This window comes from Acanthochromis polyacanthus, chromosome 15 (assembly GCF_021347895.1).
Source record: "Acanthochromis polyacanthus isolate Apoly-LR-REF ecotype Palm Island chromosome 15, KAUST_Apoly_ChrSc, whole genome shotgun sequence".
Classification (NCBI taxonomy): domain Eukaryota; kingdom Metazoa; phylum Chordata; class Actinopteri; family Pomacentridae; genus Acanthochromis; species Acanthochromis polyacanthus.
Window position 1 is genome coordinate 15,906,539 of NC_067127.1, and position 26,783 is coordinate 15,933,321.

Below are 26,783 nucleotides of genomic sequence, written 5' to 3' on the forward strand. Positions count from 1 at the left end.
GTCTCGTGAACCCTCTCAGCTGGACTTTTAGGAGTGTCACTTTGCAAACTCCCAAGGGGAAGAAAAGAAATTTCAAAAATACTTTGAGAGGAAGGGAACGTGAATGTGCAGGTTCCGAGCGGCTTAATCCAGCACTAAACAGGCAGGTGTAGAAGGACAGCATGCCTGGCTGCAGCTCTAATCGTCCTGAAAGTACATCTATGTGTTGCTGTTAAATCCAATTTCTATTTAGCATTAATGCCCTCTGAGAGCTCCTGCCTTTCTGCTGTAAAGAACACCAGAGACACAGACAAATAGATATAAAGCTATAACGCTGGTTTGTTTCATCAGAACATTACATTAGAACTGTTCAGTTGAAATTTCATGGTTATCACTAATATTGTGCAACCTGCTACACTGTGAATAGTAGTGACTGTTTCTCAAAAAACGCTTAAAAAATGCATGCATAGAGAAAAAAAATTCTTTCCCCAAGAGTTACGCATGCTCTCTTTCTTTCTGCAACAATGAAGACATGACAACTTTCTATTGCTGTTTTAAAAACTATTTAACAGCAGTGTAATACTGTAACTTGAAGAAACAGGCTGGGAGGACAGAAATATGAAGGTTTTATTTCTTTCTTAATAACAGTGCGGCTGCTGTAGATGTAGGAAATTGTGTAGACACATGCATGGCCTGTCTCATCACCATGTTTCATGGGTCTTTGCTCAAGAGGATTAAAAACTCCTTACGATGCTGGTATTAGAGTTTTACAGTCCACTAGCCAAAGAGGTAATGCTCTTGGAAATGGTGACTGTTTCCTTAAAAAAAGAGCAACAGGGGCTTCACAGGGGGCTAAGGAGAGGATAGGACTGACCCCCAGCTAATGATGCTATGCAAGCGCAAGAGAAGACCTGATGGCTGACTGAGCCAGAGCTGGAGTGGGAAAAGGGGGATTAGACCTTTGCACCGGGGAAATTCAACTTTGTGGGCTGAGGCAAAAGGAGTTAGAACAGTCACCCATGCTGCTCCAACCCTGCTTTGTCCTTAGAGACAATAGGCTTAGCTACTCTGATCCAAAGCTCTCTGGTTATGATCACAACCCATTACTGATGCATTACTATTGCACTTAAGATCGCAATTTACTGATTGCCATCGGTTTCAGATGTTGGGACAGCATCTTGAGTCGTCCATTTTACAGAGATTTGGTGTGATGTGATTGGTGTGGGGGTCTCGACTGAAAAGCACATGCTGCTTCTGATCCACACCGATGAAAAATGCATACAGTGAAATGAAGTGAGGAGGGAAATAAATCAAGGTGGCTGAGGCCACTTTGTGTGAGGAATGAAGAGAGATTGCGCAGCATTCCAACTGCTTCGGCTGCTGCTTTAAATGAAACACTCAGCTTAAACGCTCTGTCATGGAACTTAATGCAAATCTCAGTGCTGCCCTATGACCTGCTGACAATTGTGGGGCAGTTACGTGGAGAGCGCTCCCAGAGATTCTCCCCCGGACTCCAATTAGAGGGGCTTCACATTACTATACACAACGGGCTAAATACAGGCCAAGCATCTTAAGCTGCTCTGCATGGGCTGCATAGCCTGCTGGTGCCGTGGCAAATACAGTGAGAACAGTGATTAAGTGTTTCAAAAATGGGCCTCCTGAAAATGGTGTTATTTGAAACACTTTGCTATTAACACAGCCAGGGTAAACACAGACAAAAGTAACAGTAATTGTCAAAGAAGACACGGAGAACACTGTTTATTGGATGTGTGATTGTTTGAGTATGTAGACTGGAGGACATTACACTTCAAAGTTTAAAGCTAAGGTGTTAATAAGTAAACAGGTATTTTTTTTTTCTCAGAGAAAGTGCTATCTTAACTGACCACTGTTCCATAAGAGGCGTAAAATTTGTCAGGTGCTCTCCATTCTAATAAAGAGGATGCGGCAGTTACAATAAAATGCAGCCTATTCTACACATAATCCTGAGGCAGAGTGTGAGGCATACTGTATGCGCAAGCACTAAAGCTGTACCACTACAAAGATAAAGGACTGCATTTACTCCTTCTAGTAAATACAAGCCAGGTTGCCTACAAATTAAGGTTGCTGGTTTCTGAAGATTAATAAGTGAACTGACAGTAGAGAAAAGCCTCAGAGTTACCGCAAGTCCCACAAAGCTTTCAGAATTTTATTGTTAGTCCAAAGGATCAATTCTTCAACTTTGGCACCAATTTCACAGTGAATCCTTTATTTTTCCTTTCAGTCTGACAACAACTGCATACAACAGGCGATGACTAAAATTATTATCTTTGCCAGAACAAATTAAAACCTAAATCAACAAGAAATTACCATAAGAGGCCAGTGAGGTCGGCAGTAATGAAGTACAAGGAGTGGAGTTTCTTATTTAATTTCTCCACATACCTCCTTGTGAAGTAGACAGTTGTGCTCTAGTCACTTAAACAAACAGAACACTTCATCTGAAAGGTCACAGGTGCTTATCAGACTGGGAGAGCTTCTTGCTCTGTTGCTAAGAAAATGCTGCAAGAGGCAGTGCAAACGAGAGCGACAATATGAAGGATGGGCAGTGACAGCGAGGCTACATACAGCAAGACATACATAAAGATTTCACTTACAGCTTGCCAAAGCACTTATCACCTGTCACTCTGACCGAGCATCTGCTTGCCAATCCATTTGAGTGCTAAGGTAGGTTGTTTCCCCCTCCCCCCCAATCTCATCAGAGATGCATTGAAATTCAATCGCTTGTATGGACTCAATGGGTTTGAGGAGAATTACCTGCGCAGAAGAGCTGGAGGCAGCTGGAGAGAGCTATCGTCTGATCATTCCAGCTTTTCCTGCTTCTTTTTTTTTTCCCCCCACACTTCAACTAAATTAGTAATTACAGTTACACAGCCAATCTCACCATGGCCACCACAAACCAAAGACACACCTGCAGAAGCGCCAAAAACGCTGACAAACTAATGAGAAAAACTGTCTCATCTACAATTTCCATGTGAAACCTGGTGGAATTAAAGCAGACAATTAAAAGTGTAAAATTTAAACACCAAATGGTCTCAGGATAGTTAGAGACTGTATATCACAGAACTGAACATGAAGTATCTAAGAACAAACGCTCATCCTAGTGTTCGTTGATTTAGGGCGTTTGAAAAAAAAACAGGGCATCTTAAGGATCAATAGCATGTCATCAAATCTGAATCGACTACTGAATCTAATGGTTTACAAAACCCTTACTGAATCCATTTTCCATTTTTTATCTAACAAAGTTACAAATAACTTCAAGTTAAAGCAGAAACCTCTACAACTGATCACATTTTTTGCCAGCTAAGGATCAACAAACACTATGAATCTGACAGCTAGCCTGAGAAATGATTCTACGTGCTGCATAGAGTGTAGAATGCTGACAAGTGTAAAATGACATGTCTTACCAACATTCATGAGTTTGTTGATTTCAAATTATTTCATTTGAGGTTTATTTTGTTACACTCAGTATCATAGAGACTCTGGCTCTGCAGTTGATGCTTTTATTAATGTGTGATAAAATGCCTAATCAAGGATGTGCTGTTTTAATAAAGGTGCAGGACTTTATATTGCAGTGGAAAAATGAGCCCACAGTGAGTAAAAATGTGACGGGAGCCAAAATCATTCAGAAACTGCATGGGTTCAGAGGGTTAATCTTAGTTAGTCCATTTTTCGGTGGATAAGTGGATCCACTTAGCTTCCTCCTAATAAGACAGTACATAATAAATTATTTTTTAAATACACGTCATGAAATCCATCAGTAGTTTTAGCTTTATTTACTAATGGCCACTAAATATGGAACTGCATATGAAAAACCAGTTGTAGTTACTGAATTGGTATGAGAAAGAGGGAAGCAGGCAACCGCATTCAGGCCAAATGTTACTTATGGAGCATGGAAGCTGGATATAGAGTGCATTAGTACTTACATGATATGTGCATGCAAGAGGGAGCTTAAAAGCCCTTATATGATTTCACTGAAGTGGTAACACTGATGGACAGCTGTGGTGAGCTGGAAAACTATGATCCTGAAGGAGAAGTCTCCACAGTCGTTCTCTTACAGGCTGCATGCATAGATTTTAAAGCTTATATTGCAGCTGAACTGTTTATCCCTATGATCAACAGTCAATGTCAGCATGGCAGGAGCTACAACAGTTCGCTGTTCATGCTTCAGAGCAAATTTCTACATTTTCTCACATACAGTTGCTTTGGTGGAGCTTTATAAAAAAGTTAACATGGATCATGGCTAGAAGGACAACTCAAAAATGTCACAGTCATAATGTACAAATCATAAAAATGAAATTAAGATGTAATTTTCTCTTCTTTAATTACCTATTTTACAAAAAATTCTGGAATGAAAACTTATAACATTTTTCATAGTGTGCACAGTTGTTACGAATACTGGAAAAATGGCACCTTCAAAAATGTTCTTTTTATAGAGACTGTTTTTGTTGACACATTAAAATATCAAAATTCCAATGAAATATCAAAATTTAACTACACTAAAATTATTTTTGTTTTTACAGTTCCCAGCTCTGGTAAATGGTGTAATTTCTATGATTTCTAATAAAATACCATACAATGAGCACGAGTTCAACAGGTTAAACTTATTTTATTTTAAAAAAGTAACCAAACGAAACTTGAGCCACAGAATCACAGCAAGAAAGGAAAATCACCCTTTTAAATCTTTTGCTGTTATTTGTATTCAACCTTGTGCACGATGTAGTAGTTCATGTAATACATTCAATTCAGGTTTCAGCTGTGAAGTGGAAAGGTCCTTGCAATCAAACTGCTGGCATGACTTTCAATTAAACAAACTCAAGGTCTTTCTCAAACATGATGCAGGTATGTGCTATAAAACTATCCCTGGTTATACACAGTGAAGTGCTTGTTTCAGGTGATTGCGAGCTCAAAAATGTTCTTTTCTGTATAGTTGGGGGAATAGATGAGACAGTAAACTGTCATCTGTTCATGTCAAACGGTCCACACCCCAAAATTTCAGCACTCATTCTGATCGATTGAACATGTGAGTGGAAATCTTCCTATGCTGACTCCCAAAGTAGTAATAAACAGAACTCAGTTCATGTTCACAGTCCATGTCCATTTTTGGGTACATCAGGGCCTTTAAAACGACAGTTTGTTCCCTTAACAGATCCCCATTTCGAGCTAATACCTCATTTGGCAGCTGGAGCTCATGGTCGCTAGAAACACACCACCGTGTACATGACTGAGATAGCCTTCTGGCAAAGGCTAAATAGACAAGCCAGTGGGGCCCTAAATTCATAGAGCAGCCTGATATGTATTCCAGCAGGCACCATTCAAATGACCAAAGGCATCATGGCTTACAAATAAGTAGCTGCATTTCTAAGCAAACAGTTTGGCAATTGCTTACTGGGTAAACTATAAATATGACTGACTTTTCTCTGGCCCCACAACACAGCTGACCATCATATTGGTTTTCAGACAGCAACCAAACACACATGACATCAGACTGTGCTAGAGGGCTTTGATGCATTTCATCCTCAGCACTTTATGTCTCAGGTATATTGTTAGACTGTGGACTTTTGCCAGGCCGGCGTGGCCTTCTGAGGCTACAAGTCCATGATGTTTGGGGTGATTCAGCCCGTTCACCATGGAAACATAGCCGAATGAACAAAGGACGAGAGTTTGCTAAACATGGAAGGGCAAGGTCAGCTGACCATGTGATGTGGGTGGCAGCAGCAGCAGACTCAGGGGCAGAGGACTGGAGCGCCAAACTCGATGCATGAAACAAATAAAAGATCTTCTTTGACTTGATAACCTTATGTTGCTGTGACTGAATTTGAGCTGTGGAGCCACTGGGAGAAAACTTTCTTTTGTTGTAGTTTACAGACATCATGAGCACAGCATCTATCAGACCGTATGTGGTGTAAACTGATGCTTGACACTTGTACCCCCACAGTCATACACAAGACTCACACTGACAAAAACAGAAATAAACAGTGGCTCAGGTAAACTGACGGCTGGATATGTGAGAAGCCTCAAACGCCTGTCAGGCTATGAGAAAATCACACAGTCAGTCTCTACGGAGGATTCGATGTCACTGCATTCAGACGAGCCAGGCAGGGGTTCAGCAGCCTTAGCCCCAATTACAACCCAGCAGATGACTACACATCATACATAACGCTGTTACGCCACAGTGAGGGGGGGTGAGTGAATACTCTTCTATTACTTCTGACACTTTCTTCAGATCTGATGAATGATGTGACTGATCTCCGCCAGCCCGCTCAAAGATCTGGTGACAGAAAAGAACTGTGCCTCTCTGCACCACAAAAGAACAGGAATCTCCTGCTGGCACGGGAAACAACAGTGAAAGCAGTCCGACTATGCAACTGTAACTCACTTATGCCAGGCATTAATTACTGGCACAATATAGTCTGAGATTATACGGAGTAAGATTAAGAAAAAAAAAGTGCAGCCACGTTCACACAGAATCAATCTGAACAATAGATCAGGGGATCAGTAATGGGCTGCTGAGTCTTTACAGCTAACACAGAAGTGAGTACGCTCCTGTGGATAAACAGCAAGGAGGAAGAAGAGGCTATCTCCAGGGAATGCAAGATAATTCCCAATTGAGCCCATCAGCTCCCACACACAAACACACAAGAGACAAGAGCGAGGATGTTCATTAGGAGGATACTGAACTCTAATTAAGGTGGAAGAACATATGCAGGTGTGTGTTACACCTGGTTTCAGAAACTCGCGCTTCTCCATGTTGTAGCCACACCGGGATGTTATCACTCTCTCTTTCTGTAGTTACGATGTCAAGTCTCGACCTACACCCCTACTGCTACCAGCCCGACTGCCTGCATTCCACTGCCCCTCCTGCGGCAGCTTTGTGGCACCGGTGCAGGGGTGAAATTTGGTGGCTGAGAAGCCATCCGCACAGACAGCAATCCACACCAGAAGGAGACACTCCTACTGCTTGACTGGCTGATAAATTCCTGTCGGCTGGCTCCAACTCTTCAGCACACACGGAAAAAAATGTACGAGGCAGACTTACGTGTCCAATGGAGAAACACAGCTGTTTTTCTTTTAGCGAAAGAAAGACATTACCTGTTCTCTAGTATTTTACTCCAGACTCAACTTAATAAGCAGAAACATCTAGTCGCTATATTCTGGCCTGAGGATACACTACTGGGGACAACTCTTCTTTCACATTATGAACAGCTGTTAATACACTCCAACTTTAAAGCTCATGGTCATTTTTACAAGAACTGCCCTGGAAACCCATAATACAGCTGCTGTGGCTTTGACTCCACTTAGGGGCATCACCTGTTGCTATGAAGTCAAATCGAAGTCGGTCCATGTGTCACTATGTGTGTGTGTGCGCTTTACTGTGAGCTAGTGAGAGAATGTGTTTTCAGTTGCTGGCGTTTGTTTGAACAGAGCCACGATGAAAGCCTAGACAAACACGGGGGAATGTCAGCCGAGGCCTAAAGTCAACACACAGAGCTGCGACTTTGACAGGGACCCTTGTGAGAGAGGCCACGCCCTCTGACACGGCACCGGACTGTCTCCACACCTCTCTGGACTGTCTCAGCACAGGCACAGCTCTGCTATCTGATACAGTATAAATCATGAGTGAGGAAGACAAAAAAAACGAGCTAATGAAGAAACACCACCAGGCTGCTAGACTGGAGAGTCCACTCAGCATACACAATTAAAAAAAGCCTGGGGTAAACACGGCCCAAAGACACTACTGAACATGTAGACATCAAAATATATCCATTTCTATACTATGATGCTGTGCTAGTATGAAAAATACTACACACAGCTGTGGTAATATTCCTCCCATTTTAAGTGGACTAACTGATGCAGACAAAATATTCAAGTCAAGTTCTGCATACTCACTTTGAATATATTGTTGAGATTACAGCCTCGTATTTTTGGTCTGGTAATGTACTGTGAAGGCTGCACAAGGGCAAATGGTAAAGCAGGCTGGGCAAACATCTAGCCCTATTCAAGTCAGAGCTGAAGCTTCGCTGTTTTTTTCTCTTTGTCCATTTTTGTGTGGGAAGCCAGTAGAGCAAGCCTGAGTCCCTATTGACTCAATGTGCCGAGACGTTTTCCCTTTTACCGTTGCTAAAGTAGGCATGAGCGCTAATCCTAAGGGGTTAAATGGAGCCTCCTCTGGGGTTTCCCGATCCTGAGAGTCCTGGGGGCGGCTGCTGTTGCTGCAACGCACGCTGAACTTTAATGAATTTGGCAGAATTTTGGCTCAACTTTAACAAACTACTCAAAGGAATTCAAGCTCAAAACGCAGCGGTGCAACACTAAAACAGTGGTAAAAAACAATTCATATGGGATTTGTAGCTGCTTACATTCAAAGCTTCCCATGGCAGATACTCAGGTGATAGGCACGAGTAAGAGAAATGCTGCTGATAATGATAATGAAATTTTAATGATCACAGAAGGGAAATTGGGTCACCAGTGCAGCAAAGAGAAAAGTTATGGATGAAAACATTTTTTAAAAAACAGAGAATTAAAAGTAAGAAGATTCATAAGTGTTATATGAGAACATAGTTGGCACACTGGAGTAGATAAGAATAATAATTTAGAAACAGCGTTGTTGGTTCGAAGCTGCAACACAACCAAAGAATATATCAAATACCTTTGTTTGCAGTTGTTCTTAATATTAGTCACAGTAAACAAATGACTATGGAAAACCTGGTAAAGAGATGTGAAAATGCATTATAAGTTCACTTGATCATAACAGATTGTGTGGAAATGTGAACAGTAAACTGCTTAAATGAGTACAGGAAGAATAGCTTTTTAAAATGATGCAGTCACAGTGATGAATGTTTCTAAATAGGAAATGCTGGCATTTTCCACATTAACAGTGACCTTTACAAAAAGACGAATGCATTTTTAAGAGCATATTACAACGTTATGCAAAAACTCGATGCAGGCAGCCACGATTCAATCAACAAAAAGACTGTTCACCAATAACACCCATCAGAGAAATGGACTATTTCCATTTCAAACCGCAGCCATTTTCACACCAACACTGAGACAGCATCAGTGACTGCCAAAGTCTGGCAGCTGCAGCCCCCACTGTTTTTTCCAATCACTGCGTATAAATTCACATCTCTGTTATTGCCTGTGTGCGACTGATGTTGGCTATAATGACACCACTTCTATTTACCCAACACGCCAACCCATCTCCTCTATCCGAGATTTGCTGGTCGACTTCCTCTAACTTTTACTGGTTGTCTTTGATGGGTCAGCTTAAAGGAGTTCTTACTGGCCTGTGAAATGTCACAGCTTCGTCTTTATTGTTCGTTGTTTGAAATTGGAGCATAGAAAAGTACATTGCAAGGCTATGATCTGTAGGAAGAAAAGCACTGTTCCTTGGCACAGAGCGTTTATCTTAAAATATACCTTTTATACTTCTGTCTCGATGTTAGTACAGACATACATCAAAGATTCAAAGAGAATTTCAACATGGGCAAACAAATCCCTGTACTCACAAGCAACTAAACTGCCTAAAAGTGATTTTTTGCTAAATGATACAAAGAAGCAGAAAAAATATATCCATAAACAACCTTCACATCAATGATCTGCTCTTTTGTTATGTTGTGTAACAGGTGCAAATCAGTTCTGAAATGAGGAAAACTGTTATGAAACCCCTCCATACCTTTTCTCATTTGTATAACAGAAACTAAAAGAAAGCGAGTGAGATTTCTTGTTTTGCAATACAGACAGTGGAAAAATTAAATAGAACCAGCGCTGTAATTAATTCTACACACATTTAGATGAGGAGCACGTCACCATCCAAGTTGAATGTCCCATTCCCCCGGCAATGAAATCCTCCCACACTTCATTCCCAGCTCCACCAATGAAATACACACCTAATATACACCTCTTACTGCTGAAGGTTAATCTCAAAAACACCCCAGCAACAGAGAGGGATAAAGAGGGTCTACTCCAGTTACTTCCAGCTATACCTAAAATGTGTCATTCACAACTCCACCACAAGCACCTTACACTCTTGCACTAATAAGTGGGTGGCTAGTCGACAAATAATTCTTTCAGGAAAGTCATAAATGTCTCCTCATCTCAACCGGTCCTTTTATTCCCTCATCACCACTTTCTATAAGCTTCCTTTGAATATGGCTCCTGGCTGCAGAGGAATAAGACATCCGATATCCACTCGGGATGAGTGGAGAAGCACTGGTGTCAGACAGCGTAGACGCCTCCTTTAAGTTGAGGCAGTTGGAGGTGCGACCTGAAAACACCTTCAGGTGGCATTTAAGGCCAGTTAAGTAGCTCCACCGCCTCCAGCTTTTGCAATATCTTAAAGTGGTTCGCCTTCAGAAAGTCACAGAATGTCAACAAAACTCTTCCCAGCTTTGACAGATAACAATATAATGATGCAGGCTGGATTATTTCATTCCAAACAACCATGCACAAGAGAGGAACTGGAGAATAAGAATGTATTTTAAGCAGGTGATTGAAGCATCAGCTCCAAGTTGAGAGCACCGCTGCTACCAAGTTTACTCTAAAGCGCATGAGCATATAAAAATCTTTCCTTGCTTTTGTAGTTTCCGAGCAGTTATTCACTGTGTTCAACGGTGGCAAAAACAAAGAGCTGAGAAATTATTTAAAAAGGGTAATTTTTAGATATGCCTCATGAGAGTAAACAGTGATCCAGATCACAGAGAAACAAAGTCAGAGTCCGTGTTTGGCACAGATAAATGAACACTTTGATCACAATGATGGCAGCTCTGTGAGACGAGACCTCCGTTCTTTAGTATTACCCCCTCTCTTTACCCAAAACGCTGTTGCCTAAGAACCATATTTCCTGTATGTGTTCCAATCAACAGGGTCAGAGCATGAGATATTGTTTAATCTCTCTTATCTTATCTAGGGCAGCAAACACTTGGTTTGTTTCGTTAGATAACACTAATTCCGACTTCCTCCTCTTATAACTCTAAACCCTATCTGACCTTTTCAAAAGATGCCTAAACTGCTAACCTCAAAGGACTAAATTCACCCATATACTGAAGGAATGTGCTGCGGAGGTAAAGAATTGACAGGATGCATGTTTTTTCTAAGGTTCTGGCAGCATTTACACAAGCATGGAGAGTCCATTGAAAAGAAAAATGTTACCATTTAACTTGCGGCTGGTGAAAAGATGCTAAGTTGGCTGATTACAGATTTAGTGCAGAAATAGTAAACCAGCTACAAAGCAAGAGAAAAGTGCTTCAATTAGCCACATTGAAGATGTATGCTGGACTGTGAAAACACTGTATGGTAATTATATCTTTTATCTCTTTTATTGTGCTGATTAGTGCAGTGGGGGGAGAGCGCTCTATCTAATCTGATCACAGAGCTTTGTGTTTTGGGGTCATTAACCTATGGGAGGTCCAAAGGTTGACAAGTCAGCTCCTACCCCCCTTTATCTTCTTTGTGGAACTCGCTCATCCCTGAGGTTCTCTGTCTCTGCAGACAACACAACAGCAACCACGAAAACAACCAAAGAAAACAAAAGACGAGGGGAAAAACAGCCGATCGAGCTATTTGCATGACTTGTCATTCTTCCGCAAACACATGGTCCAAATGACTACTGACCGAGGCCCCTGGGCTTGCCAAAGCAGCAGGATGTCAGGCCTTTTAGTCTCTGTTGTTGTTGTTGGTTCTTTTCTTTCTCTGGCCTGCATCCTGGTCCCAAGAGATGAAGGGGTCAGCCTATCCCTCAACATCTGGGATCTGCATCAGAAAAGACTAGCGCCTTACTGCATGGCCTAGTAGCAATTATACCCATGGCAAGGCTTGTTTCATGTAACTGACTTCTATATTCATATGTATAAAGATCTAACAAGCTCTATCAGTCAAAGCTTTCTCTTACCAACCAGTTTGGGCACTACCACGATGGATTCATTTACATTTACACAAACCCACACTAATGAAATCCAACATCTGTCTATATTTACTCATTCATTGATTTATATTTTTGCCATAAACTCTCTCCATCTCTGTCATGCAGATTACATCCTCTTCAAATCAAGAATCTGAATACTCTAACATACCCAACAGCACCTCTCATCCACATATCACAGTTAAACTGTTGTGATACTGAAAAGCTGCCTGTCAGGAGGGCAAAGAAGAGATGAAAAGCCCACAGCAAATATCACTGCTGATTGCCTGTAGAGGATGAATATGCAAATAAGGCAGAAGGTAAATGAAAAACAAAGCGGGGGTTTTGGCAGCAGCCTTTTACATGTTCCCGTTAATTTGGCACTGGTTAAGAACACGGAAAGTCTACCGATAATGAATTCCAGTCAGAGCAAGGAAGGAGGTTTAAGGGAAAAATCAGTCTCAATTTTTCCCTGTGAGCCCCTGAGCAGTTTCGGGGTCCATTGTATTACACACAAACTTTTTAGTGAATGCTAAGGTTAAGTGACAAATAAATCGAAAAACTGAGGACGTAAAATAATATCCACAGCACCTAGCTCACATAGCACCAGTCTGACTGGGTCTGCGTGTTCTGGAAGACCGTCTAGAAAGTAGGGCACCACAGCCTGATAACTACAGGCCCCATCTATTGACCACACCATGAGCGAAAAAGTAAATCAATTATCTGGCCCAAAGCTGGTCGAATGAGAGACAGAAACTGGGCTCAGGACAGTCTGATAAAGAACAAAACCAAGTGCACTCTTAATAACAGCTGTTGCCACCAGACCAAAAAGCACTTTGGCCAGCGCTAGGCAAAATCAAGAGGCACAACAAAGTAAGAAACAATCTGTGTGTTGTCTAAACACTGAGAAACTAGCCAGACAGACTAGTGCACGTCCTTGGGAAAGGAGAGCACCTATATCCTTGAACAAAAGATGAACAGGGCAACAGATTTTCCCCCATCTTGAGATAACAGAAACCCAACACCCTCGTCCTCCAGTGGGGCTCTTTGTACGTATAAGAGAGGGTCAATCAGCAGCCGCTGACAGATGTGTCTGCAGTCGATTTAGGAGAGGAAGCCATGTTGAGGTCAGGCACAGGTTTCCCTGCTTTGTCCCTCTGGAAGGAAGACAAGGATCAGGTCAGGATGTCCGAGACTGGCCTCTTCTCACCTCACGGTTTCTGGCAGACAACACCTGGACTAATATAGGCTAGTTAAGCTTCTTAACAAACTTGCAGTGGAAACTTCACAACACAGTAGAAATATGAATTCATATTGATGTGCCTCTGAACGAACAGTATACACGCAGACAGTTTATATTTGTCTGGGAATCCCTTTGTGTTTCAAACAAAAGTGAGAGCCACTCCAGCTGGAAAGCAAACAAATCTGAAAAACTCCACTGGAGGTCTAAGTAGTTTTGGCAGATGCTCCAGGCTTAAGTGTCTGTTCAATTAGGCACTCCAGTTAAGATGGCAATCATGGTTTAACTGTGTGCTGATGTGTTGAGGCTTCTGTCCTGGCAAAATAACTGGGCATGAGATGTCAGCGATGGTCAGACACTTAGACACTCACTCTTGTGTTGTACGCCCCCATTCTAATGAGGCCATAACAATTAGTAGGAGTAGAGGTCCACATGAGCTCATGAAGAGACCAAAGCACAGAAATAAAAGGGACTGTAAATTGGTCTGTTAATTGAGTTTTGGTGTTGTTTGCATCTCAGGAATTCACATCCAAGAGCAGTATTTTATTTTAGCATACAAAATCATTTCATGTAAATTGGGGGCAGCTGCAGAATATCACAAAAAATAAATTGATTTTTTTGCTTGTCATTAATTACTACAAAGCAATGGCTTTCCTTAGGCGAACAAAAGCATGGGAAATTTCACATTTTGGTATCCCCAGACCAAGTGAATGGCACGTCTCTAAAAAAAAACCTGTTTGTTTACTGAAAATGAATGCAGACGCTCGAGCATTCAAAGCTGAATAGCATAATAGGCCTGAGGTAATTAACAAAAAGTGGTATTGACAGTAGTGAATGACATGTAAGAGAGCGGTCGCCGCTTTACGCCGACAGCTGCACACATCACACGGATCCAATCATTGACCCAATGGCATCAACAGGAAGCTGATATTCAGCAACAGATGAGCAGAGCTGCTCCACTGCAGCTCAATGCACCGGGTTGTGGTGTCTGCCTTGTCAGGTAGCCAGAGGGGGAAACACTGGAGATGACGCAGGGCAGGAGAGAGTGTTGGCTGGGTCAGCCCTGCTGTACAGCCCTTTGACTAACGGGCTGACTCACTGATGCTTTGGGCCTAGATGGAAGCAACTCCACTGTTTGGCTTCATTTAAACCAAAGTGAGTCAAACAGAAAGCAAGAGGGGCAAGAGTCAGTTCAGGTATGTCAGATCCGCTACATGTCCATCTTGTATCCACTCACAGACACGCATGCATGAATTCTGTATGTATGCATACAGATTCAAAGCCAGACACACACAGAGAGACCCACATATTAGGAATATATCTGAATTCTTGTTATAAATTATTCTGGTTCACTGCGACAACATCATCTAATATTCATAAGCTGTCAAACTTAAAAAAGCGTGTCTGGTATGTGCTTCAACACAGAAAAAAGCAAAGTGTTTATTAGCATTTTAGATATAATTTTCTCCTCTCGTTGGACAAACAGTTTAGATTTAGAACTGTGAAACATTGGATTTCTACTTGTGCTTCAGAAAAGGAAAAAAAACGTGTACAGTCAGTGTAGATAAAACACCAGCAAAATGGATAATTGACAATTATGAAACAGGGGCCTCAAATGCCCCAAAAATAATTATACATTATCCTGACACACCTGAGACAAATGATAAGTGAACAAGGACGCAAAAAACAAAGCCTGAGTGTGTATCTCATTTTTACCAACGTGCACACACATACTGTAATTTCCACTATTTCTTTTCACTCCCTCTGTCTTTTTCTGCCAGCCAGCATCGCTTTCCAACCAGCGACTACTCCTCATCTTGAGTGCACACATCTGACAAGGATGTGAGTGCCTTTCCCCTTTCCTCCACTCCCCTAGTGTATCCAAGCAACACTGCATCCTGCACTCTGCATCTCCAAACAGAGAGAGGGAGAGAGAGAGAGGACGAGAGCAGAGGAGGTATGAAGAGGAAGAAGAGAGAGCCAGACGAGAGAGAGGCTCCTCCTCCAGATGACATCAGTGCTCTATTGAAAGCAAAGCTAGAGGCAAAACACAACTCCACATTTGTATTGAGATCTACCCGTGCACCTATGTCCTCGCACAGCCTACAGATTGTGTGTGTGTGTGTATGAGGGGGGCACCAGTAAACATAGCAGTGCTGCTACTGATAAACTCCAAATAGACCTAGCCTTGTGAGTGAGAGGAGTTTTGTGGTTTTTTGGGGGGATCTGAATTTAAATCTTCATAGCCTGGATTTGGATTATTTTTTTTTTCCCACTTGTGAATTTAAGAGGATACCTGTTACTTTCCCATTTTTTGGGTTGTTTATAGAGGTAAGTACTTTTTTTTGCTGGTACAGTCCTGTTGGGAATGCATCCTTTTCGTCTTTTGGATCTTCTTTCTTGGCAGAAGGAATTGAAAGTAATGCGGAATCCTCAGGAGTTGCTTGTACCTAATTAGTTGCCCTCTTTCCCCCATCTTTCGTTTTTTAATGCTCCAAAATATCAGCTTTCATTTTAAGTGATAGCCTCAAAGAAAAGAGATATGGGCTCATATTTTTTCAAAACAACCGTGAGTGCACTTTCCATCCAAATAACCAAATTGTGCGCTCACACACTGCACATCATTCTGCTCAGCTTGAGATAGAGAGAAAAAATCCGATCAAATTATTCCTCTATCTGAAGGCACTTTGGCTCGGCTGCGTCCCTCTTATTTCACCACAAACACCAGGACTGCTGTTTTTTCTTCTTTAGACGCGCAAAAATCTCTTCTTCCTCGCATTCAGTCTGAAAAACGCGGAGAGAGCAGCGAAATCTTCTCGCTTCATTATTTCAGCTTTTCATACCCCCCCCCTCCCCCCTCCTTAAAATCGGTGTGAAAATAAGAAGTGGTGAATACGCAAACTTGACGGGATTAGCGGGGCTGTCTGATTCAGCGTCGGTGGCGCAGCACGGAGAAGACACCCCGGTGTGTTGCTGGAAAATGCAGCGCAGATCCCGCCGAGTTTAGATACGGAGGACAGAAAAGTCCGCTAAATGCGTCTCACTGTCTGGACGGATCTCTTCATATATAGATAGGCTATATGCGAGTCTACTGAAAATTTACTGTGCAACTATGAAAGTCGTTCACCCTGACACATCCCCTCCCCAAAAGCATCTTACGTGGAGGGAGTCGGGCGCAGTCATTAGGAACCAGTGAAAATTTAAAAAAAATACATAAAAATTTAATAAAAATTAAAACAAAAAACGCACGATCCATTAAAGTTGCAACACATATGTCATTTAACACATACTGTCGCTACATCAGTGCAAATATGTGCCTTTTCTCTGCACTTGCAGCTCTGTGCCTAAAAACAAGCATGCAGATAGAAACGCGCTTTACAGTAAGATGGAAGGACTGACAGCAAGACTCTTCAGTCTAAATGTCAATCTGTAATGCTAATGCATCCCTCTCTCTCTCTCCATTCAAACTGATATTTATCCCATTAGAGCAATGCAATAAAGTGGACGCCTTCTTGGCAACACCAGGGCAGGGACAGTTGTTAATCCAATTTAACACAGCCTTTTATCTTCACCAGAGGATAAGGTCATCCAGGCTTTAAGCAATGACTGTACATACATATGTATCTATATATAGGCTGCAGCATCATTTCTCTGGATGCAAACTTGACTTAAATATTGTTGAGTAACGCAATAGTAGCTCACTGTTGTTCATTGTTCGAGAGACAATAAAAATAAATCAGCTGTTAAACATGGCAGACATGAGGACAGACCCAATTGTCTTCACTGATAACTGCCTGAGGCAAAAGTCCCCAGTCAATTGCTTTCAGAGGGAATACACATTGCAGATTAACAACTAACCAGGTCACTACAAATGGAATTTTCTATGGCCAGAAAATTTAAAGCCTAAAATACGTATTACTAGGTTTGGGGATGGGGAGGGGGAAGTAATACAAGACTTTCATAACTACCAAGGCAATCTAAGGAGGCCCTAATTCAAGTCTTTTCATTATTTATCAAGCTGCATATTTTACCATCCATCCCCAGCTTCAAGAGACAAACGGTTTCTGAAAGTAAAAGTACAAACAGGGCTGAAAAGCTGAAATACGTAGGAATAAACTTGGCAATATGACTCAAAAATAACCGTGGATGTTGAGTAGGGAGGTTAAGAAATCCCTCTGTTTCGGGTAAGTGTCTGGCCTACACTGAGATGGGCTCCAGCAGCTTAATACGAGTATTCAGTGTTTTGGTGTTTGCTTGTCACATACAGATACACACATACATTTTATCTTGCAGTGCCTACCACCCCATGTGGGGAAAAACAACTGCAGCTGCTACAGATCTCTCCTTTCAGGCTATTACAAAAGAGAGACCCCCGCCTGTCCCAGGCCTCTGTATGCTCTTAATGGGCCAGCAAGAATATCATCTGTTCAGCCCGGCGAAAGACAGCACCAGGAGGCCACATACAAAATCCGTAGAACGAGCAGAGATTTTTCCCCATTTTTCTGTTTGGCTGAAACGTGTTCAGTGTTCCTGTGAATTCAGATGTGACCATGAATGTTCCATTGTGTCTCGGCAGCACAGTAGGCCGCTGCCAGGTGTCTTAACATACAACTTAGTAAAATGTTAATCAGCGACAGACACAAGGTTTTGCATCATACAAAAACTCAGCTCTATTTCAGATCAGAAAATCATGAATTTAAATAGAAAAAAATACTACTTTGCTCTCATATCAGGTGAAGTTCAATTGTCTTTAACCAAAGCAAGTACATTTATTTTCATGATCATACAGCCGTAAACAATGAATGTTTTCCGGTTCGATTGCTAGCCAAAAACCTATCAACTTGCCAATCAATGTCGCTCACACACATTTGAGACTAAAATCTGAACAAATTATAACCCACAATAACTATATTGTGCACCATCAATCATAATTCAAAATTATATTTTGAATTAGAATGAATAATCAACAGCAGATACAAACAACATTGATTTCCCAATGGAGAGCTCTACTGTGGTTCAAAATTAATTTCAGGGCTCATGAATAATTTAACAGTCAGCCATTGCTACTTCTGCAGCTCTTTCCGCCCTAAATGCAGCCCATGTAATATTATTCTGCATTTTACTGAACTAAAAGTCATTATAATCTGCAATACTTTTGACAGGCATGAAATTGTTTCTATTTAAGTTTTTTTTTTTTTTCCAAAGCCTTTCTTGTGCAGCGTATGACTAGGGGGCACAAAGTCTTGGGCTCTGTTATTGCCGACTAATGTGCATTTATGCGTGTTCAGCTCACAATGGCTATCAGTGTCCAGCTTTGTGAGAGCCTCCTACGCTCCCCACTAAAAGGTAACTAGCTGTACACACACTCACAATTTTACCAGGATGCTCAATTTAACTTTGCCCGTTCAGATTAAATGAAGCAGAATCCACTTTGACTGCTAGAGAAATCCCCTGTCCTGCCGGCGGAGCTTATTAGAACGATGGAGAAAGACATCCATCACTAAAAATGTTTAACTCAGCGTCTATCTATTGCCCTCTAAATGATTGTGTGCACATCAATATAGCATGTGTGTGTGTGTGTGTGTGTGTGTGTGTGTGTGTGTGTGTGTGTGTGTGTGTGTGTGTGTGTGTGTGTGTGAGTGAGTGTATATATTTCTGTAGGTATGTATTATTAGTACTAGAAAAAGCCTGCATAATGCATTGTATTAGAGGAATTTTTAAATCGTCTGAATAAAAGTTCTTAAAACCGAAACCCCCTCTGTGAGGCTACACGGTCCACATGCTTGCCTTGTAGCAAACAATGGAGAGGGGCCACTCTCCTGAAATCCGATGAGCGTGGAAAAAGAAAAGGGGGAGAAAACCATCAAGCATCTAGGCCTAACTGTGCTCCTTGTAAAAGAAGCATGATGTGCTATATGTTTGAAGCAGACATCTGATCAATCACACACAGTATAACATCACACACCCAGGGCCCATGACAGATTATGCTACAGCATGTTCCTAAATGAATAACCAGGCCCCTCGCTCCGTCTACCAGACACTAAATCAGATTCTGTTATCTCAGGTAGCAAAGCTGTGGCGGCCGAAAAAGGCAAAGTAACTGCAAATGTTGAGCCATATCATATACTGGACTACAGAAGACAAAGAAAAGGAGCGCTACCTGGACTCGGCAGAGTTAGTTTGAGGTGCTCTTTGGAAGGGGATTCAAAAAATCCTTGAAACAAAAAGAGGAGACTCCAAGGCACTCTCAAAGGTCTGTTTTTCCAGGTGCAGATGGGTCTTTCTGCGTTGATAAGACGGAAATTCAGAGTTTTTTTTTTTTCTTTTATGTAATGCAAAGATTTCAAGGATTCAAATCAAGACTACATACTGAAAAAATATTCAGAGGATGAAAAACCTTTAGGTGTAAAGGGCTATTTAAAATTGAAATAGCTGGACTAAGTGCTGCATTAAAAGTTCATTCCAGCAGACAGACATCACATATCCTTCTATCATCCCGCCATTTTCTGAAACTCCATTACTAAATTTAATCTTTTTTTCCCCTTGTCAGACTCCTTTATTCCACAAGTTAGTAGAGGTCACATCTGGTGCTTTTTTGCCCAGACTCTAATCTACTACTAATGTAATACTGGACTAAGGGCCCGTGTTTAGATGGAAAAGAAGGAAGGGGGTGTTATTATGAGACAGCATCTCAGGAGGTGTAATCGAGTTACAAGCCTCTCAATTCCTTAATCTTCTCCTTGTCATGGGTTACAACTGTTAAATGGCCGGGCCTCTTGTTCCTAATTTACCTTTGAATGTTTTACAGCACACAGTGCCACAGGTCACATGGATGGCTACCTATCGGGACACAAAGCTATTGTGTTGTGAAAGAAACATAACATTTTCTTTGGCAAAGGAAATTCTATTTTTACAAACAGAAACAGCATTCATAGAATGTAAAGAGAGGATGGGTGGGGATAGGGGGTCACAGAGGAGCTGGGAGTGACAGGGATGGATGCAGCCATTCTCTTCTTCATATGAAATTCAAATGTGCTCTCATTTGTCATGAGAGCTTTTTAACAATGTGGATCTGTTTTTCCTCTCATGTATAGAATCTGGACTAGCCTCGTTTTCAAACTGGCACAGACTGCATTTTTTAATCGCAGCACTAGTTCTCTTGTAAAACACCAAAAGCTCAGCTATGCAGTGAACTGGACCGAGAAGGGCATAAGGGGCTCCACCCTCAGACGTTGTCGAGTTGGGGTCTAGATCACTGTTGTCTTTTGTATGCACAGGCATTCTTTCTTGTATCACCATAGAAAAGAAATTTGGTCTGTTAGAGTAACTGGCTGTAAAAGGTCAACAGGCTAAATCAAAGCACAGAAGTAAGGCTATATTTAAGTACAAACTCACAATGTAAGGCAGGTCAGAGATCAGTATCAAACACATTTCTATGTAGGATTAGTACTACCCAATATCAACATCTATTTCACTCGAGGTGTCACATTAAAAATCTATAACTCAAACGAGAACTTTCTTAAAGCTGTTGTACCCATAATTTCTCTTGGAATTACATGCAAAATATACATTTTTAAAATCAATACTGAATCATTACTCTCTCGTCACCTGTTTGTCAAAGCATTTTTTTTCTAAACAACCAACGTGGGCACTAAATTTGTTCCTCTATTCTATTATTTTTCAGAGCACCACTCCAGGTGTGAGGAGGCCACAGTATGACTCAAGCTGCACATGTGTGAGAGAAGCTGGGCTTGGAAGGATAAGCAACTCACCCTGTTTTTCTCCTTAGAGGAGAGGAGAACATTGGTTATCTGCTTCAGGAAAAGGGACCAGAGCCCTGGATTAATGCGTGTACAGGCTCAACAAGAGAGCAGAGGATTCTGGGTTACCTGAAGACGTGGAGTACACAAGTGAACGGGCCTGGATTGAGCCTGTGGCAGAGGGGATTGGCATGGCTCAGACCAGCTTTGTGTCAACTCATCATGCCTGTCGGGCCTGATTGCAGAAAGGAGCCTTTGCTAAAGCTCGCTCTGTCCAACACACGGATCCCTATACAACACCCAAAAAATCTAATTTGGGGTTATGGCTGTTGAGCTTGACAATTGCACTGGCCATTAGGATTTTTAATATTACCTGAGAGTGCATGCTTTGTCATTGAGAGGGGATGCTTTTTGTACAGGCTTATCTGCCATGGTAAAGGCATTGAAAGCATGAGCCTTTGACAACACAGTGGAGGTCATCGTCCAAACAAGGATCCACTCAGCAAACACTGACCAGGTCAGGATATCACAAGAAACCCCTTGGACAAACTTTTCCTTTCAATAAGGATAAGAGAAAATTCAAGAGGAAATCTTGATTGGATTTTTGGTGGCTGGAAAGGATTAACCACATTGAATAAATCAGGTATGACAAATACAGATGGCCTTGCTTTTTTCCACTTCACTGACTAGACCACAATTTTCTAATGAGATGTAGAGAAAGAGAGGTCATGGCAGGAATGCATAATTAAAGCTATAATTCAGTATTAGCCTAATTAAAAAGGAACCACACATCAGTGGCAAAAACAGACACAAAGACAAACAAAAGCTTTTGCTGTTTTTTCCCCCTTTCATTTCAAGGCTATCTGCTGTAAGTGTATGAATTGTGACATTAAATATCTTGTTTAAAAATATAAAGTTTCAATTGTTTTTAACATGCCACATTTATAGCAAAAATTCAGCAGCATAGTGCAGTACAAAGATAACTGAAACTTACAAACTTATCGTGTAGTTTCAGACAACTGATTACAAAAACATGTTCTTCCTGGCTCTTAAAGTGCTATGAAATTTAATCAAATCTTTATTCTATGAGATATTTATTTCTTTATCTTGTAAGAGCTCAGTTAAACCCGAGAATTTGAATGGAAAAAGACATGGGTAATGATCTAACAGGATTTAAAGTATGTCGGTTTCACAACAGTCCATCAACAATGCCTGACTTTGTTCACCCTTCTGGACTGTAGTGATGAAAGACAGCCTTGAGGTAGAGAAACGTGTCAAACAACTAGGAAATGTATTACATTTCACAAGTCAGGGCCAAAATGTCGAGGCACAGAGTTTTAATTCACAGAGCTAAGAAGGTGCAACATTTCTTATCAAAGAGACAACAACAAAAGCAGCCCCATTTCTAATGCAGTGCAGTTAAACTTTTAATTCCAGGACATCTGTATTCTAGTGCATATAGGGATGTAAAGCTAGCTCTGAAACAGTTTATTGTGCAAACAAAAGATACTTTTTCACTGTCTGGTAATCCTAATGATCAGTTCATATCAATTTAATGGGAAGAATTCAAACAGATTCTTTCAGCAGTTATTTAATCTAGAAAGTGCTGCAGGCAGCTTTTCAAACACCCAGCAATTATGAGAACAGGAATTTGGCTCCGCTGTAAAGGGCTTGTGCATTAAATGTACACTTGTGTCTTTTCCCCAGGGGTTCTTGAGTGATTAGACTGCCAGGCAACACACCTTCAAGATGGTGCGTCAATGCAAGACCTTTATTCTCTTCCTAATCAGGATCGGTCTGCTGCTGGGTCTTGCTAACCCCTTGGTGACCTCTGCCTCATGTCCTTCAGCCTGCCGCTGCGATGGGACCTTCATCTACTGTAATGACCGTGGCCTGACTTCCATCCCTACCGGTATGCCCCAGGATGCAACAGTGCTCTTTCTGCAAAACAATCGTATTAAGAGTTCGGGCATTCCTGCAGAGCTGCGCAGACTCTCAAATGTGGAGAAGATCTACCTTTACTGCAACAATCTGGATGAGTTCCCTACTAACCTTCCTCTAGGACTAAAAGAGCTCCACCTTCAAGAGAACAACGTTCGGATGATAACCCATGCGTCTCTAGCCCAAATTCCCTACATCGAGGAACTGCACCTGGATGATAACTCAGTATCAGCAGTCAGCATAGAGGAGGGAGCCTTCAGGGACAGTAATCACCTCAGACTGCTTTTTCTCTCCAGAAACCACCTAAGTACCATCCCTTCAGGGCTGCCCATGAGCATTGAGGAGCTGCGCTTTGATGACAACCGCATATCCTCCATCTCAGAGCAATCGCTGCAAGATCTCATCAACCTGAAGCGTCTAATCCTTGATGGTAACCTTCTCAACAACCGTGGGATTGGGGAGATGGCTTTCATCAACCTGATCAACCTGACTGAGCTCTCACTAGTGAGGAACTCCCTGACTTCGCCGCCAGCCAACCTGCCAGGCACCAGCTTGGAGAAGCTGCAGCTACAAGAGAATCACATTAACCGGGTCCCACCTGGGGCTTTTGCCTTCCTTAGGCAGCTGTACCGCCTAGACCTGTCTGGTAACAACCTGAGCAGCCTCCCGCAGGGTGTATTTGAAGATCTGGACAATCTCACACAGCTCCTGCTACGCAACAACCCCTGGCAATGCACTTGCAGGATGAAATGGGTGCGTGACTGGCTGCGGTCATTGCCATCTAAGGTGAATGTACGTGGCTTCATGTGCCAGGGTCCCGATAAGGTCAAAGGAATGGCAATTAAAGACTTAACTACCGACATGTTTGACTGCACAGATTCAGAACTCCCTACTTATGAGACAAGCACAGTCTCCAACACTTTGCGCCCCTCACAGCCCCAGTGGCCCTTATTTGTGACTAAAAGGCCTATAGTGAGTAAGAATTACCACAGCACTACCACTTCTTCAGGCAGAAAGATCATCACCATCAGTGTGAAGTCAAGTAGTGCAGATACAATACACATATCGTGGAGGGTGTCACAACCCATGACTGCTCTACGGCTCAGCTGGCTAAAGCTGGGACACAGCCCTGCCTTTGGCTCCATCACTGAGACCATTGTGCAAGGGGAAAAGACGGAGTATCTGCTCACTGCACTGGAGCCTGAGTCTTCCTATAGAATATGCATGGTTCCCATGGAGACCAGCAACATTTACCTGTCAGACGAGACCCCTGTTTGCATCGAGACGGAGACTGGTTCTCACAAATCCTACAACCCGACCACAACTTTAAATAGAGAGCAGGAGAAAGAGCCTTACAAAAATTCCAGTCTGCCTTTGGCTGCTATCATTGGAGGGGCTGTGGCTCTTTTGGCAATAATCATGTTGGCACTGGTGTGTTGGTATGTCCACAGGAATGGTTCACTTTTTTCCAGGAACTGCACCTATAACAAAGGCCGTCGGAGAAAGGATGACTATGCTGAGGCTGGCACTAAAAAGGACAACTCCATCCTAGAAATACGAGAAACTTCTTTTCAAATGATACCTATAAATCACCTGCCTGTGTCCAAGGAGGAGTTTGTGATACACACAATTTTCCCACCTAATGGCCTGAGTTTATACAAAAGTCCACATACCGAGAACAGTATTAACAACAGAAGCTACAGAGACAGTGGAATACCAGATTCTGACCATTCCCATTCATGATATTGCGCACTGACATTCATGATGAGTGTGACTTAAACAGAGTGGCAAGACTTTTACAAAACACTGGATCTATAAGACTAAAGAAGCAATGTTCTGTACATTTGCCATATAATTTATATTTAAGGACATTTTATGAAGATGGAGAACGTTCCGGTTGCAGGCCATCACTGAACCATCAGTGGGTATTGTAACTAACTGCAATTCTATATTTTAGGGATTTGTAGTAATTTGTACTGTATTTCCTTTGCTTAAGGTTATCGACCAACAAAAGAAACTCTGTGTTCTACTAAGATATGATGACTTGTCAACTGTGAAAGTGGGTTTTCATTGCTGTGTTGAACAATCAGACTTTAGAAAACCTTGTAGTATAAGCACAGGTCATTCTTTTAACTTTGTGGCTGTCAGAAAAACAAAAAGGCAAAAAAATGACATGACGTAAACTAAGGCACAGCTGATCAAGTAATTCACAAAGCAGGCATGTTGCCCTCGAAAAGAATGAGCAGGCAATAGCTGTCTCCACATACAACGGACCAAGAATCTTACTTTAGTATTCACCTGGTGTGGAGAATGAATAACTAAAGATGAGGTGCCATGCCTTTTATCTCTGCTTTGTTAAATGTATTATTTTGTTCTGTTTGCAAGAAGAAACACAGCAAAGCGACCCAAGCAGGGTTCCAATGTTTCTGATAGGATTGTAGGCCACAGCACAGGGCAGAAAAAGCACACCGACCTTAAGGGGCTCTCTGCTCCTCAGAACAAGTAGACAGGACCGACTGACACAGAGGACCCCCACTATCTCTATTTGTACAAGCCAACAATGGCCAAATGACAATGGCGGCATTCTTTAGTACCATGTACCATACGTCATTCTAGTCACCAGGCCAAAAAGACTTAACATGTTGGCTTTCTTTAGAATTACCACCGTGTCAGCAACTCCTTGTTATGAGTATTATTTTGTATTATTTTCCAAATGAACACTTTTATGTTGCCACAATTTGAAGTTAACTGTTCTTTACAATTGAAAACCAAAGTGCATTGTATGCCCTTTGGCCAGTCTTGTATGTGCCTTGATCCAATGCTTATTGTATTTAGCTTTTTAAGAAACCAGTGACTTTTTTTCATACACACTTGAATATGAAAATATTGGTCATATTACAGAATAAAAGTCGACAAAAACAACGTTCCTCTCTCTTACCTTGGGTATAACAAACTGCACTCAAAATATTTCTATTGTTCTGTTCACTTAATTCTATCTCACTATGCTTTGTTGTGATTGCTCTATTTTTTCATTCTCACGAGAATTCCATCGAAGTGGAATAGACTAAAAATGGTGACTCCATGGGACCCAGTTTTATACATTTACATCTCAAATTACCAACTTCGAATACAATCTAGAAATGAAGAAGAAAAACATAACCTACTGCATTTTTATCCTTCATAAAAATCTGAATTCTGAGGCCTTATTTCGTACCCTTAAGACTACATATCCCCTTCCAAGACATAGTGAACTCTTTAACAGTAACCCAGATACTCTTGAGTTTTCCACTCCATGGGCAGTGTGCAGAGCAACATCTGCTTGAGGCTGCTGTTGTTCTTTCGTGCGGTGAAGTCATGTGTGACTTATCCGATTGGCCATAGAGAGAAATATCACAGTAGAGCAGAAACTGGGCTATAGAGACATGGACTCTAGAGTTTGATGAACCTCGCAGGCACCAGGGCAACAGAAAACTAATAACGAGCCACCATATGGAGGGTGGTACAGGCGGACCTTGCTGGTGATGCCCATCTCTGCAGAGGACAGAGTATATATACACTCCTCTGGGCTCCATGCAGCACACTTAATGACATGGTTGCAGCTCACCCCAGCAAGGGCCCATGAAAACTTACACAGGAAAAAGCAGCAATAGAGACTCATTTTATAAAGCAAGCAAAACAGAACATCTTGTGAAAACTTAAGCGAAGTTAATGCATTTCAGATTATACTCTCTAGTTTCTGGCACTGACCGTTCTCCTACACAAAAGCACATAAGTATTCAATATGTATCAAAAAAAAAAATCTCATACCCACATTCACACACCCACAAGCTCTTAACACTGTGAAAGCTTTAATTACAGTAAGGGGAGCCGCTAAAAGCTGCATAAGTGATCCAAACCTTAAGTATACAGTAACTCTGCCCTGTACACTAAA

The 26,783-nt window shown here is 41.8% G+C and overlaps 2 protein-coding genes across 3 annotated transcripts in view; one reads left to right on the forward strand and one right to left on the reverse strand.

Annotated features, from left to right (window-relative positions):
- Nucleotides 1-26,783, reverse strand: part of macrod2 (mono-ADP ribosylhydrolase 2) — a 415,173-nt gene that overhangs the window by 313,613 nt on the left and 74,777 nt on the right. The gene's annotated exons all lie outside the window — the stretch shown is intronic.
- On the forward strand, nucleotides 15,190-25,774 carry flrt3 (fibronectin leucine rich transmembrane 3). Its single transcript, XM_022198431.2, has 3 exons — nucleotides 15,190-15,482; nucleotides 20,836-21,554; nucleotides 22,619-25,774. Exon 3 carries the CDS (start codon nucleotides 22,661-22,663, stop codon nucleotides 24,593-24,595), a length of 1,935 nt encoding a protein of 644 aa, XP_022054123.1. The 5' UTR covers nucleotides 15,190-15,482; nucleotides 20,836-21,554; nucleotides 22,619-22,660; the 3' UTR covers nucleotides 24,596-25,774.

Coding starts and splice junctions, on each gene's coding strand:
- flrt3 (XM_022198431.2), top strand. CDS start 22,661: ATGGTGCGTCAATGCAAGACCTTTATTCTCTTCCTAATCAGGATCGGT.